Source organism: Thamnophis elegans, chromosome 12 (genome assembly GCF_009769535.1).
Source record: "Thamnophis elegans isolate rThaEle1 chromosome 12, rThaEle1.pri, whole genome shotgun sequence".
NCBI lineage: Eukaryota > Metazoa > Chordata > Lepidosauria > Squamata > Colubridae > Thamnophis > Thamnophis elegans.
In genome coordinates, this window is record NC_045552.1 from 7,100,077 (window position 1) to 7,115,707 (window position 15,631).

At 45.9% G+C, this 15,631-nt stretch overlaps 1 protein-coding gene across 1 annotated transcript; it reads left to right on the forward strand.

Annotated features, from left to right (window-relative positions):
• Window positions 1-3,704: 3,704 nt before the first annotated feature.
• LOC116515243 (phospholipase A2 inhibitor LNF2-like) lies at window positions 3,705-12,350 on the forward strand. The gene is made up of 5 exons (XM_032227165.1): window positions 3,705-3,828; window positions 5,217-5,339; window positions 8,378-8,524; window positions 9,864-10,016; window positions 12,136-12,350. Exons 1-5 carry the CDS (start codon window positions 3,780-3,782, stop codon window positions 12,330-12,332), a joined length of 669 nt encoding a protein of 222 aa, XP_032083056.1. The 5' UTR covers window positions 3,705-3,779; the 3' UTR covers window positions 12,333-12,350.
• Window positions 12,351-15,631: the final 3,281 nt, after the last annotated feature.

Sequence of the window (15,631 nt, forward strand, 5' to 3'; positions counted from 1 at the left end):
AGAGCATTGGGCAGAGAATAAAATGTTTGCACTGAGCACTCTAGTCAATTTTGGCTATAGTACTTGATATCATGTTGGTCCTTGCCTAAGACTATTGGAAGCATTTGAAGAGATGGTCAAGGGATCAGATAAAGCCTCATCCTCTATCTTAGAAACTGGGAGACAGAGAGTTGTACTCTCAGTTTAGGCATGAAAGCAGCTGGGTGACTTTAGGCCGCTCACCTGGAGACTGTAAATTCTAGTTCCATTTTAGGCATGAAACTGGGCTGGATGGCTTTGAGCCAATCAGTAGGAGGCAGTGAGTTCTAATCCTGCCTTAGGCATGAAAACTGGCTGGGTGACTTTAGGCCACTCACCTGGAGACAGTGAATTCTAGTTCCGTCGTACTTTGTATATTCCTTTCTTTTTCTTTATATTTTTTCATACTTCTATTCCTTGTTTCTTTTGATTGTTAGTTTATGGGGTTTTCTAATGCATAGGCTTTGTAAAATTAATAAAATTATTTGAAAAGGAAAGGAGAAAGAAGAACTGAGATCAGGCTTGGTACTGTTCTGACCCTTCTTGTCCCATCAAAAAACCTTTTGAGTAATTGACTTGATTTCTGCTCATTCACATCCAGCAAAGTCTTTCAAGGGAGGATTTCCAGTCACAGACCTTATCTATCTTGGGAGGATTTACAGTCATAGACCTTATCTGGCTTGGGAGGATTTACAGTCACAGATCTTATCTGGCTTGGAGAGCTGCCAGGCCGATATCTGCAGAACTTAGCAAGGAGTCTCAGAGAGTCACAAACCAATTAAGCGAACTAATGGTCTCCTGCAAACTCCACTCCCCTTTCGCTCCTCTTTTATTTCCTCTGGGAGGGGCCATTCATCATCCACCTGTGGCCTTACTCCCAAGTCGACCCCTGTTCCTTAGCTATTCCCTTCGTCTGGCAACTTTGTGTATGCGCCAGAGGTGGGTTCCTACCAGTTCGCACCTATTCGATAGAACCGGTTCGTCAAATCTACCGAACCGGTTAGAAGAGGTCCCACCAGTGGACCCGGAAAGCAGGCCACACCTACAGAAGAAGTTCCAAAAATTTTTTGAAACCCACCACTGGTCCTTGGATATGATTATTCTACACTATCATACTCATATTTATAAAACTCAGTGCCTCTGTGAAAGGTAAGGATGACTACTGTGTTTGTGGTGCAATCAGAACATTGCGTGTGTTGAAGTTGTTTTAATGCAAACCAAAGATGCCTTTTAAAAAACAAGTTTACATCCTATTCTTATGCATGCCAGTGCTGTGTGTGAGGTAATTTAAGGTGGTTCCGACAATTGTCATCAGCATCTTCATATCCGGTCACATGGGTGGCAAGCCACTCCCATCTGGTCACATGGGTGGCAAGCCACTCCCACAAAGGAGAACAATTTTTGAAACCCACCACTGGTATGCGCACACTGGGAACAGGCTCCAGATGTTCATCTGCCTCACTGATGTCTGACTCTGAAGGCAGCTGATAACTGGCATACGGCCCTGGCCCCCTCTCTGCCTCCGACACAGAGCCCTCATCAGAGCCTTCCCCAGACTCCAGGACTGGCCCATGTTCCTCCCCAACCTCCTCACTGTCCGAATCTGCTGCCAGATCCTCTGGCGGGCTACAACAGAAACTCCCCGTAGAGGCCTCCAGGCCCAGAAATTCCCCTGTGGATTGGGGAAGTCCCTATTCTAGTCTCATTTCTGCTACAGAAGCTCACTGGATGACTCTCAGCCTAGCCTACCTCACAGGGTCATTGCTATGGACAAAAATGGCAGGTGAAAGAGTAGCAACCTTGGCTACTTTGAGTTCCTGGTCAAAAGTCAGAGTAAAAACCAACCAACCAACCAAAGAACTCAATTTACTTTAGCTCTCAGGCGCTCACTCCGTCTTTCTTTCTTCTTTCATCCAATATTATGAGAGAGGTTTGGCTAGCATGAGACCTAATGTCATACTTTAATAACATAAAAGGCCAACTCTCAAAACGGTTAAGTGCTGCAGCGTTCTTAATGGTCGGACTTTTATTTATTTATTTTTAAATTCACTTTCTCACTGCAGTGCACTTAACTGTTGGATCGGTGCCAGGCTATGCGTAGCATGCAATGTTTTTCCCAACTCTGATACTGCAGAGGTACATAAGGATGGACTGGGTCAACACCCCAACACTCCCAATTTTCAATTTCCTAAAAACGTAGAAGGAGGAAGAAGAGGAGGGGTGGGTGTAAGGAGAGGAGAAGAAATACGGTAGCATCTAACATTTATTCCTCAGAATCTGGAGGAATCTCATGTACCGCATTCGCTTTAATAAATAATACTTTAAAAGGACAGAAAGGATAAAATATGGGAGCACAAATAATTATCTGACAGGGGAAGCCAGCAGGGTAACTTGTTGTTGGAAAGATTATTCGTGTTTTTTGGAGCAAAGATATTTAGAAGAAGAGATGCAGTTCAACCACAGGAAATCTCTTTTAAAACCAGCATCTGAATTCTGTCAAATCCCAGAGGGCAACCCTCATCAACAAGGAGAAAAAAAACCTCTCCTGAATTTCCTCCTGAATTTCAGAACAAAGAAACAGCAACTGCTGGCTTGAGAGAAAGCTAAAAGCATCCCAAGCTGGGTTTGATTTTTTTATTTTGATCCTTCCTTTATAAGGTTGGTAGCTGGAAATTCTGATGGTCCTGCTCACCTTGTAGAGGTGGGAGAAAGAAAGAAAGAAAGAAAGAAAGAAAGAAAGAAAGAAAGAAAGAAAGAAAGAAAGAAAGAAAGAAAGAAAGACAGACAAGAGGGAGGGAGGGAGGAAGAATGTAGGAAGGAAGGAAGGAAGGAAGGAAGGAAGAAGAAAGAAAGAATTTAGGGCGGGAGAATATAGGAAAGAACGAAAAAAAAGAAGGAAGATGAGAAGGAAGAAAGAATTTAGGGAGGGGGGAAGGAGAAAGAATATAGGAAGGAAGGAAGAAAGGAAGAAAGAAAGAAGAGAGGGAGGGAGAATATAGGAAGGAAGGAAAAAAGGAAGGAAGATGAGAAGGAAGGAAGAATTTAGGGAGGGAGGAAAGGAAAAAGAATATAGGAAGGAAGGAAGGAAGAAAGGAAGAAAGAAAGAAGAGAGGGAGGGAGAATATAGGAAGGAAGGAAGGAAAGAAGGAAGGAAGGAAGATGAGAAGGAAGGAAGAATTTAGGGGGGAGGGAAGAAGAAAGAATATAGGAAGGAAGAAAGGAAGAAGAAAGAAAGAGGGAGGGAGAAAAAATATAGGAAGGAACGAAGGAAGAAAAAAGAAGAGAGGGAGAATATAGGAAGGAAGGAAAGAAGGAGGAAGGAAGGAAGAATTTAGGAAGGGAGAAAGAATATTGGAAGGAAGGAAGCAAAGGAAAGAAAGAAAACAAAACTGCAGAGTCTTTGTACCCAGCAATAAGATTTATCTTATTGTCTAATGATAAAGTCTAAAAAATAATTGGATGTGGGCTAATGTGCCATTGTTTTTTACAATGATGCAAGGCTCTTAATTGGCTTTGATGCAAAAGGCACGGCTGCCTTTATGGAAAGTTGCTATCTCACCACTTTAGCTTGACCACAACCCCTTTGTAAGGTGCAGGGAGGGGGGGAGAGAAGAGGCAGGGGAGGAGCAATGATTGGACATCTCCTCTGTCTTTTTGGCTGCCTTCTCCATAAAGCCAGACTCGCTCCATCCGAAGCAGAGCCCTGGATGCATTCAACAAGCTTCCCAGCCCAGCTCTGATTCCAGCCAACATCTGTCAACATGGAGACATCTTTGGTCATCTGCCTTCTGACAGCTTCCATTACTCTGGGTGAGTACCTTCGTTGGGGAGGATTTATGATTGAAGGGGTCTTTTTCTGGACGATGGGTTCCAATCCTTCCAATTGTGCCTGAGAGGGGAGGAAGGAGTCGCCAATGCTTATTAAATTGATTTCAAGTATCTCTCCCCCACCTTTTAAGCTGATCACCTCTTCATAAAATAGGCGGTGGCCTTCAGTGGCAACATGTTGGAAACAGGACTACCTCTGCCATTAAAGAAGGCTGGAGGGATTTGCTTCAGTCAGTGCTATGTGGGTCTCTCAAACTGTGTGTCGCCTAAGTGGGAGCACAAGACTTGTGTCCTTCTTCAGCAGCAAACTGTTGAGGTTGGATCACAAGCATTCACAACTATCGCTGGAGGCATGGGAATCTGTGGGTTATGGGCTGCTGGATACTCGACAAGGGTTTGGGCAAAAACACCCCCACCTCAACTCAAGAAGCAAACATGGCAATTCTCATTTCCAGCTTTATTTTTTCATGTTCTACTAGCTGAATAACCTGGCGTTGCCCAGGTATTTATTTATGCTACTCCTGCATTAGACGGGGAAAGGAATGGATTATATCTATAGTGTCAAGTCAAAGTAATGCTGGAACACACACACACACACACCCACACACACCCACACACACACACACAGAAACTTGAATCCGAAAGGCACACTATCACTGTCAAAAGTACTGTGATTTGACACTATAGATATAATTCATTCCTTTTCATTTTAGCGGCCCAGACGTTCCAGAGTTATGCTGGGACACGCACACACAAACACATGCACTCCCCCTTGAGGGATGTTAGTGTGGTGTCTTACCCCACAGTATTAGTTTCCAGAGAGTAAGTCATCTGTGTATCAAGTTTGGTTGAATTTTTTCAGCAGCCCGGGCGTTCCAGAGTTATGTTGGAACACACACGCACACGCGTGCGCGCGCACACACACACACACACACACACACTGATTTTAGTGTAATTTCTTCATTGGGAGCCACCCAGCATTGTGGAGAGACAGGCAGCATTCAAGTTTAATCAATCAATCAATCAATCAATTATTATTATTGTTGTTGTTATGTTAATCTTTGGTGAGATTCACAGCCTTTGGGGCTGGTTGGTAGCTCAATGGCTCGAGTCCTAGGAACTGTTCACAGGGCTGATCACATGGTGAAGCAGAAGTTTAAACAGGGTTTGGCATTTTTATCCATCTATCAAGTTCTTTCAATGGCCTAGATTGTTGTTGTTGTTGTTGTTATGATTAGTCACGTTGTCAGACAGATTATTACCAGTATCATTTAACTTTGGCAAAGAAAGGAAACAGAAAGGAGAGGAAAGGAGAAAAGAGAAAGGAAAGGAAAATGAGTCTTTCTTTTTTTAACTCTTGTTTTCTTCAGTTTTTGCAAAGTCTCGGGAATGTATCGTTTGTCAATCAAGTGGAAAGGACTGCCAAGGGGATAAGAAAGAGTGCTCTGCTCCGGGAGACAAATGTGGCATCACTTCGATGGAACAGATTTTGGGTAGGTACAAATTCAGCGTGCAGCCAATCAACATTATTCTGAAGGGTCTCTTCTATGGACTGGGCTGATTTTATCCTGCAGGTTAAAGCATATGCGGAATCAATGACGTGGTTTCATTATTGGGCTTCACGGCTTTAAGAAAGAAGATCTCTCTCTCTCTCCCTTTATCCCTCCCTCTCTCCCTCTCTCTCCCTCTCTCTCCCTTTCTCTGTTTCTGTCTTTGTCTCCCTCTTTCTCTGTGGGTGGGTCTGTCTCTCTGTCTCTCTCAGTCTCCCTCTCTCTCTGCCTATCTCTCTCTCTGTCTCTGTCTGTCTCTGTCTGTCTGTCTGTCTCTCTCTCTGCCTCTCTCAGTCTCCCTCGCTCTCTGCCTCTCTCTGTCTCTGTCTCTGTCTCTGTCTGTCTGTGTCTGTCTGTCTCTCTCTCTCTGTCTGTCTCTCTCCCCTTCTCTCTGTTTCTGTCTTTGTCTCTCTCTTTCTCTGTAGGTGGGTCTGTCTCTCTGTCTCTCTCAGTCTCCCTCTCTCTCTGCCTATCTCTCTCTGTGTCTCTGTCTGTCTGTCTGTGTCTGCCTGTCTGTCTCTCTCTCTCTGTCTCTCTCAGTCTCCCTCGCTCTCTGCCTCTCTCTGTCTCTGTCTCTGTCTGTCTGTGTTTGTCTGTCTGTCTCTCTCTGTCTCTCTCCCCTTCTCTCTGTTTCTGTCTTTGTCTCTCTCTTTCTCTGTGGGTGGGTCTGTCTCTCTGTCTCTCTCAGTCCCCCCTCTCTCTCTGCCTCTCTCTCTCTGTCTCTGTCTGTCTGTCTGTCTGTCTCTGTCTCTGTCTCTGTCTCTCTTTCTCTCTCCCCCTCTCCCTGTCAATTAGAATCCTAAACTGCTCTTTGCTGAGATGGATAGAAACAGTAAAGACTGCTCAAATGTACTTCAAACACATACATGCTTTTCTAGATTCTTGTGATGCCTTTTCTCGGGAGTGTGTCTGTGTGTCTTTGTGTGTGAAGCAGAGCCTCTCAATGGTCACGCACGCACACACACACACACACACACGCACACACACCACCAGCATCCTGGGTGATAGTTGCTTCCCTCAATTGCTGATTTCCTTCCTAGATTGGCTAATCTAATCTGGAGAGCAGGGAAGGGAAAAACAGAGAGACAACTCCTTTGTTTATTATCTTGTTCATTTATTACCCCAGTTTTATTGCCTTTATAATTAACTCAAGGCAGGGGAATTTTTTCCAGTGCTGTTGTTGTAACTTCAAATGGTACCTAAACAAAGAATTGAAAACTAGGGACTAGCTGCTTTGTAGGTCCTAGAACAGGGGTGTCAAACTCAAGGCCCGTGGGCTTGAACTGGCCCTCAGGTGACTTAGATCTGGCCCACGGGGCGGTGCTGGAAAGAGCAAAAGACTGGCTCTCAGTGTCTCTGCCTCCGTGTGCAGCTCAGTTTTTGCTGGCGGGGGGCTATCAAAAGAAACGAAAAACAAAACAAAAGGAGAAACATTCCCCCTTTTGTATTTGAGCCATCCAAGAAGGACAGGAAAGGAGGAAGGGGAAGAGGAAAGACAAAGAAAAAGGAAAGAGAGCAAGGAAGGGAAAATAAGGGAAGAGCAGAAGGAAGAAGAAAAATAAGAAAATAAGGAAAGAGGGGAAGGAAAAAGAAGAGAAGGAAGGAAAGAAGGAGATTATAATGAGAGTGATGGGGAGGTCTCAGGGAAGCTTGGCCTTAGCACTTGGCCATCACAGCAGAGGTGAGTTGCTGCTGATTCCCCTCCACCCCCAGATTGGGTGAACCAGTAATGGTGGTGTCTCCGCCCACCCACATACGCAGAAGCGTTGTGCAATTGCACAAGTGCAAGCATGTGCACGAGCGAATCAGTAGTAAGATAAATTGCAACCTACCACTGCACCATAGGTGCCCGCGACATTCATTTCATTTCATTTATTAAATTTATAGGCTGCCCAATCCCGGGGGACTCCAGGCGGCTTACAACGAAAGAAGAAAAAAAGAAAAGCAAAATAAATAAAGAAATAATTAAAAATTCACAACACACATACACTCTGATCGGGGCTGGATCTTAACACTAAGGTCAACAGCCCCATGCCTGCCGGAACAGCCAGGTTTTAACGGCTTTCCTGAAGGCCATGAGAGTGGGTAAGGTCCGGACCTCTGGGGGTAGCTGATTCCACAGGGTCGAAGCAGCCACAGAGAACACCCTTCTCTGGGGGACCGCCAGCCGACACTGTCCAGATGACGGTATCCGAAGGAGGCCCACCCTGTGGGATCTTATCGGCCGTAGGGAGGTGTGTGGCAGTAGGCGATCTCGTAGATAGGCTGGTCCTAAGCCATGTAGGGCTTTAAAGGTAATAACCAACACCTTGAATTGCGTTTGGAGACCAATTGGCAGCCAGTGCAGCTCGCGGAGGACAGGTGTAACATGGGTGTATCTCGGTACACCCAATATCGCTCGCACGGCTGCATTCTGGACTAGCTGTAGTCTCCAAACGCTTTTCAAGGGTAGCCCCATGTAGAGCGCATCTCATGCCCACATGGCCACACCTACCATGGCCACCCCCACCCCCAGCCATGCGCCTCCCCAGCCCTCCGAGGTCAAACACAACCCTGATGTGGCCCTCAATGAAATCAAGTTTGACTCCCCTGTTCTAGGACATGAATCAAGTAACTCATGAGGATAATTAACCGGTGGAGTGGCTTGCCTTCAGAAGCTGCGGGTGCCCCACCACTGGAGGCTTTTAAAGAAGAAACTGGGCACCCGCATTTTTCAATTTGTGTAGGGTCTCCTGCTTGAGGAGGGGGTTGAACTAGAAGGCCTCCAAGGTCCTTTCTAGTTCTATTCTGATGGATGTTCCGACTTCTCTGGAGGCTAGCAGATGGTGGAAGATTGAGGCAGAAGCCTTGGGACCTTGGAGAAGCACTGGGGATGCTGAAGGTTCGTGCTCATGAGGTTTTGATCCGCCATTCACAGAGATACTGAGCAATTCACCATTTCAGACACCAACTCTCTCTTTTTTGGGGGGGGATCCCTACAGGGTCAACCAGCAACGCCGTGAATAAGAGCTGCATCCCTCCAAAGGACTGTGACAAGGGCTTGGCTGTTCTGGACTTGGGCAACAACCAGCTCATCAGAGGCTTCGTTTTCTGCTGCAAGGATGATCAATGCGCCAACCCTCCCAGCTGTATGCTTTGGGGGCTCTCCTTTTCTCTGATTCTTTGCCATTCTTTCCCTGCCCCCCCCCATTTCCCACACCTAAAGAAAAATCTCCTGCATGGGATCCTACCTCATTTGTGTGTGTGTGTGTGGGGGCGTTTCGGTGAGATGTACAGTAGCACGATGGTCCCAGGCAGGCCCACTCTCTAGGACGCGTGAGCTGAAAGTGGCATGCAAAGCCATCTCCCCGGGCATCCACGTCATCGTCCGTTGCTCTTCCAGGTTCCAGTGTGCCAGCCAGCTGGTCTTCACCTGCACGAGAGCACTGGAAACTGGGAGATCAGCCACCTGGTGCACATGCTGATCTTCTGGTCTCTGGCACATGTATTTGCACTGGCCAGCTGGTCTTTACGCATGCATGCACACCAGAAACCAGAAGACCAAATGGCCAATGCGCTTGCCAGAAGCCAGAAGACCATCTTCCCGGCATGCGCATGCACCCCGGGTAGTTCCTCTCCCAGTTTCTGTTTGCATGCACTCACTCAGGATCCCATTTTGGTACTCGGCGCCGAAAAGGTTCACCAACATTGATCTAGGACAAGACCATTAGAAATTCTTCAAAATTCCAGGCGGAGGCTCCACCTGATATTTCCATACTGATTCTCGTTCCCTACAATGTCAGGACTCAGTATCCATTCTAGTAAAAGGGACTTGACTTTATTCAGTGGAGCATGTTAAAAGCCTTGGGTAGGCATGGGGTAATTGTTGGCGCAGTGGTTGGAAGGCAGCACTGCAGGCAAACTCTGCCTACTGCCAGGAGTTCGATCCTGACCAGCTCAAGGTTGACTCAGCCTTCCATCCTTCCGAGTTCAGTCAAATGAGGACTTGGATTGTTGGGGGCAAGTGGCTGATTCCGCAACTTCTTGCTTTAATCTCACTAGTAGTTCAAATATTATGGATCTCCCAGATAACGGGGCAAAGTAGTCAGATTGTGTTTCAATGAAGGGGCGGGGGGGGGTGTCAACTGATCAGTTGCTTGATAGTGTCGATAGGAATTGAGAAACAGGTTCTTGGTGCTCTCTGAGCTTGGTGGTTTTCTTGCAGACGCTTCATTACCAAACGAGGTAGCCCTGATGATGTTACCTAGTTTGGTAATGAAACGTCTGCAAGAAAAAAGCCACCAGGATCAGAGAACACCAAGGACCCCACAGCTCAACCCTGAATCACAATTATTCTCTTCTATCAAAGCTGAGAAAGTTGCCAAGCGAGGAACGTGCTGAATTTCTGAATTCCCCATCCTTATTCTGAGCTCATCCCAAGCTCCTTTATTATTCTTTGAATGTAAATCCCCTCCTTCTTTCCTGCAGGGCCCCCCAGAAAAACTGTAACTACCAACAACAAGAGATGCCCGGCTTGCTACACACAGCCAAAGGAACAGAGTGGATGCGAGGCGAAGGTGATTAATTGTACCGGAGAGGATGAGACATATTGTGCAGAAGTCTTTCTTCAGAAGAAAGAAGGTAAAAACGATAGATCAGGGGTGTAATTCAGCAGGTTCTGGCAGGTTCTGGAGAACCGGTAGCAGAAATTCTGAGTAGTTTGGAGAACCGGCAAATATCACCTTTGGCTGGCCCCAGAGTGGGGTGGGCTGGAGATTTTGCAATATCCTTCCCCCAGGAGTGGGTAGGGAATGGAGATTTTACAGTATCCTTCCCCTGGAGTGGTTCAGCCATTAGCTAAACAAACAGTTTGGGTTCAAATATGCTACGTCGCCAAATTGCCAACCCACTGCAAACTTAATCTCCTAAACAATTCAGCCACAACTGTGCTTGGCTTATACCATAGAAGTAGTCCTTGACTTACAATTGGTTACTTAATAACCATGCGAAGTTCTGACGGACCTCCCCAGAGCTACGTATGACTCAGTTTGGAAGTTCTGGTGGAACGAGCTACCGACAGAGATCCGGACCCTTCCCACCCTTGCGGCCTTCCAAAAAGCCACCAAGACTTGGCTGTTCCGGCAGGCCTGGGGTTGCTGATTCAAATCAGGTTCAACCCCCACAATTAAACCGGATGTATGTTGTGTTTTTAATACTGTTTGTATTGTTTGTATTCTCCCCCCCTGTGTGTTATTTTATTTCATTTCGTATTTGTAAGCCGCCCTGAGTCCCCCGGGATTGGGCGGCATATAAACCCATTAAATTGCATTAAATTGCAAATTGCAATTGCAAATAGCCTTCTGTTATCCTATGATCACATCTCGAGCCCTTGGCAACCGGCCTGCGTTTATGGCCATTGGCAATAACCCGCAGTCACATAACCACCATTTGCCAGTTTCCAGGATTAACTTCCAGTTTCCAGCAAAAAAAAAATCTTTCGGCAGAGTTTGCTCATTTAACAATCATGGCAGTCATTAATGACAAAAGATGTCATCAAATTGGGCATAGTCTGATCATGATCCACTTAACAAACAATATGACTATTTTTACTGCAATTCTGGGCTCAATATGGTCATAGGTCAAGGACTACCTGTACCCACCAATCTTCATCTGATGAAGTCGATTGCGTCAACCCTTATTGGGGAAATGCAGTTCCATGCCCTCTTGTACTCAATCCAGATAAGACCGAGTGGCTGGTGTGTTTCCCTCCTACTAATTGGCCAAGTGTTCCATCTCTCAGGCTGGGGGGGTCAAACAGTACGCCCCTCAGACAGGGTCCGCAATTTGGGAGTCCTCCTGGACCCACAGCTGACTTTTGAACACCACTTGTCAGCTGGGACCAGGGGGGCATTTGCCCAGGTTCGCCTGGTGCACCAGTTGCGTCCCTACCTGAACCGGGAGGCCCTCACAACAGTCACTCGCACCCTTGTGACCTCTAGACTGGACTACTGCAACGTGCTCTACATGGGGCAGCCCTTGAAGAGCATTCGGCGACTTCAGCTTGTCCAGAAGGCAGCCGCGCGAGCGATCGTGGGTGCACCTCGGTTCACCCACGTAACACCTATCCTCCGCGAGCTGCACTGGCTGCCTATTGGTCTTTGGATACGCTTCAAGGCGCTAGTCGTCACTTATAAAGCCCTTCATGGTATTGGACCTGGGTACTTGAGAGACTGCCTGCTGCCAATTACCTCCACCAGACCGATTAGATCCCACAGACTAGGCCTCCTCCGAATTCCATCCGCCGGCCAGTGTCGACTGGCAACTACCCGGAGGAGAGCCTTCTCTGTGGCTGCTCCGACCCTCTGGAATGAACTCCCCGTGGAGATTCGCACCCTCACCACCCTCCAGGCCTTCCGCAAAGCCCTTAAAACCTGGCTGTTTCGACAGGCCTGAGGCTAAAGAACTGTTGCCCCTATCTTGAATGGTATGATTGTTGCGTGTTTTAAATTATGTATTGTTTTGTGTTTGTTGTTAATTTGTCTGTATCCCCCTTCCCTGGTTTGAGTTGTGAGCCGCCCTGAGTCCCCCTTCGGAGGGAAAGGGCGGCATACAAATGAAATAAACATTCAAACATTCAAACATTCTTTCTGGGAACTTGTACACTGAAAGCAGAAGGAAATTTCCTCTGGGTCCTAGTTTCTCTCTCCAAGTCAGCTGGCTCCCAGGTGTTGATGGCTATCTCCTCCCATTCTCTTTGCAGGAGGAAAAACTATGACTACCACCATGAAAGGATGCGCCAATAAGGCTTTCTGTGAGAAGTTGGAGATTCTAACCATTAAGAGCCAATTTACTCTACTCCCCAATAGCAATTGTAACAATGCCGCCGGGGCAGTTAGCTCCACAACTGGATTACTTGGACTCTTCCTCTTGGCCCAAGCTGGGCTCATCTTTTCTTGATATGTCCCCAATGTTAGGAATATAATCTAACGGTTGGGTTGACAATATATAAATCATGTAACAATGTTGTACCTGTTTCTTTAAAGCATACTGTAAAATGTGATTGGTTGCTGTTTTCCTCAATCGGCCATAAGAGGGAGCCAGAACAACTGTTAGCTCTCTGTTCGTTAGATGCTCGCCTGATCTGCTCTGTGCCGTGAGCTATTGTAAGTTTTGCAACTGCTAGCAAACTTTGATTACTGAACTGATTATATGATACTGGACTATGTTATTTGGATTATCCCTTAACTGAAAGACATTGATGACTGACTGTCTTATCCGTGTATGACTTGGACTGTTTGATGGACTCTGATACCTGTATTTCCACGAAAGTAAAAGTCTATTTAAACTGCAGTGTCTCTGTATGCTGGTTTGTGTGTTCTCCAACACAACTCTCACAACGCTTCTCTGAAGGCACTCGCTCTCCCAACAGGGAGACTTACTTTAACACTGGTTATGGGCCCAGAGTGTACCAGACGTAGCTAAAGGAGAGTTGGTGTTGATACACAATACCGCATAAAGACAGCTGTTTATTTAGTGATTGCACTATCCTGGAGAAGATGGCGAGTGACCCATCAACAAGCCTATTGATGATAACCCGGTTGGATGGAACAAACTATGTTTCCTGGTCTATGAAATGCAGTCTACTCCTGCTTAGGGAAGGTTTATGGGATACTGTACAGAATCCACCGGATGCCCTTAACACTCAACATCAAAACTCAGATCTTGCTTGTGAATTCTTCCCTTTCTCCATTGCTTATGCCTCCTTGGCTTCATGCAGGTCCTCACCTTTCGGGAAAATCCTTGTCTGTGCTTCGAGGACTGATTCTCAATTATTTTCTCTGCTGGTATGCAGAAAGTATAGGGTGAACATCAACCCATATATTTCAAGAGGGTTGAGTGCTAACAGCTTAAGCTCTTTCTAGTATTGCTCCTCCTATTCTTAGCTCTTTTATCAGTTGACCTGCCCACCTTGAACAAGCAAGATGTGAAAGTTGTACAGAGAAGAAGCACGACCCCTTTGCTTTGTCCTCCCATCCAGCAGGGTTGAAAATGGACACCGAGGAAGTCAAGGAAGTGGGTAGTGAGAAGAATGAGAAAAAGAGATGGTCTGTCCAGAAGATAGGCCCTCTGAGGACCTATTGCCAAAAGTTGCCTCTAATCTTTGATGGGGCATCTGAGGGTTGAGAACAGAATGGAGGGAGGGTGCTGCTAGTTACTGAACGCTGAAGAGAGTTCACTGTGGCAACATCATTGACACACTTCATGGAAACCATTGTATTGTCAACTCTGAAGCTGGTTTGTCTGAGGCCTTCTTGGAGGCTTCAGTGTTGCCACAATGGTGATGAGAGATAGGAAGGGGGAATGGAGATAAGTTGGGGTTTTTGTAGCCAAAGCAAAATAGTTTCCCCCTGAGAACCAAGGACATTCCCACAGGTGGCTGAAGAGAGGAGGAGTGAAGTTTCCAAGCAACTGGACAGAGCCTTGGTTGGACCATGTGACAGATTGTTTGGGAAAAGGGGGGACTTTTACTTTTAATTAGGTGAAAACTGTGGGAACCTTCACAGTTGGTTTTCACCAGTTTGTGCCAATATAATATGCCCAATAAACTTGTTCTTTGATGAACCCACTTGCCTCAGACTTCTGTTTGCTATGGGTGTGTTACTTGGAACCCTGACGTGCATTTATGGTGTGAGGTAAAAATAGTCAAAATGAAGGTCACGGAAATGATCATCTAAGTATAAAGGATCAGGACTTTGATCATGCTGCTGCAATCTTCTATTTATGGACCCTGGTGTTGTGTGCATTGGGGTGGAGTGTAAAATGGGCAGCGTCTGGGCTAAGGTCAGTGGTGGGATTCAGCCGGTTCGCACCTATTCGAGAGAACCGGTTGGTAACTTTCCACAAAGTTCGGAGAACCGGTTGTTGGAAGAAATCTCCTTTTGTTTTTCCCCACTTTACAGGGCTAATCCTGTAAGGAAGTTCCTACCAGTTCGCACCTATTTTATAGAACCGGTTCGTTAAATCTACCGAACTGGTTAGAAGAACTTCCACCAGTGGATCCGGAAAGCAGGCCACACCCACAGAAGAGGTTCCAAAATTTGTTGAAACCCACCACTGCTACACACACACACACACACACACACACACACACAGAGAGAAACAGACTGACACACAGAGAGAGCGAGAAAGAGAAAGAAAGGAAGAAATAAATAAATGAAAAAGAAAGAAAAAGAGTGAGAGAGATGAAAGAAAAAAAGAAAAAAGGGACAGAGAGACAAAAGGAAGAAAGAAAGAGAGAGAGAGAGAGAGAGAAAGAAAGAGAGAGAGAGAAAGAGAAAGAAAGGAAGAAATAAATAAATGAAAAAGAAAGAAGAAGAGTGAGAGAGATGAAAGAAAAAAGAAAAAAGGGACAGAGGACAAAAGGAAGAAAGAAAGAGAGAGAGAGAGAGAAAGAAAGAGAGAGAGAGAGAAAGAAAGAAAAAAAGAAAACACATGGCCGGCAAGCCACTCCCACCAGGTCACGTGGCCGACAAGCCACTCCCACAAAGGAGGCCACATCCACAGAGTAGGTTCCAAAATTTTTTGAAACCCATCACTGCCGGAACCGGTACTAAAAAATGCTTTAAAAAGTGGGGAAAAAAAGGTTCTGATGATCACACAGCCCAGCTGATTGTTATGGAACCTTTTCTTTTTTCAATTTTAAAACTTTTTTTTAACTATTGGTTTTGGGGAACTTTAGCATTTTTTTGCTACTGCTTCTAGTAAACCAGCCAGAACCCGTAGCATTTCACCCCTGGCTTTTTTTATGTAAACTTTTGAAGGCTGAACATTATAAATAAACCCCAGGTTGTATATATTCCTGAATTTTATGCCATGGTGGTATCACACCTGTGGTTCTCCAGATATTCCAAATCTTCTAACACACTTTACTACTGGATATGATGCTCAACATGTGTTTTGGAACTTCAAGTGCAGCGCCATCTAGAACATTGTGAGGTATCCTGTCCTTCACTACTAGGAAGAATATTCTTTGCCACCAAGCAACATGCCATCACCAGTTACCTCCCACTGGTTCCACCACAAAACCGCGGTAGACTAAAGCGCGCTCGACGAAAGCGCGTACATGACGTCATCACAGCGCGACGAAAACAGCACGCTGTGAGCGGTAAACTTAAAATTAACGCGTAAATCTAAACCTAATCCCCCAAAATCTAACCCTAACCCTAACCCTAAACCTAAGCCTAACCCTTAACCTA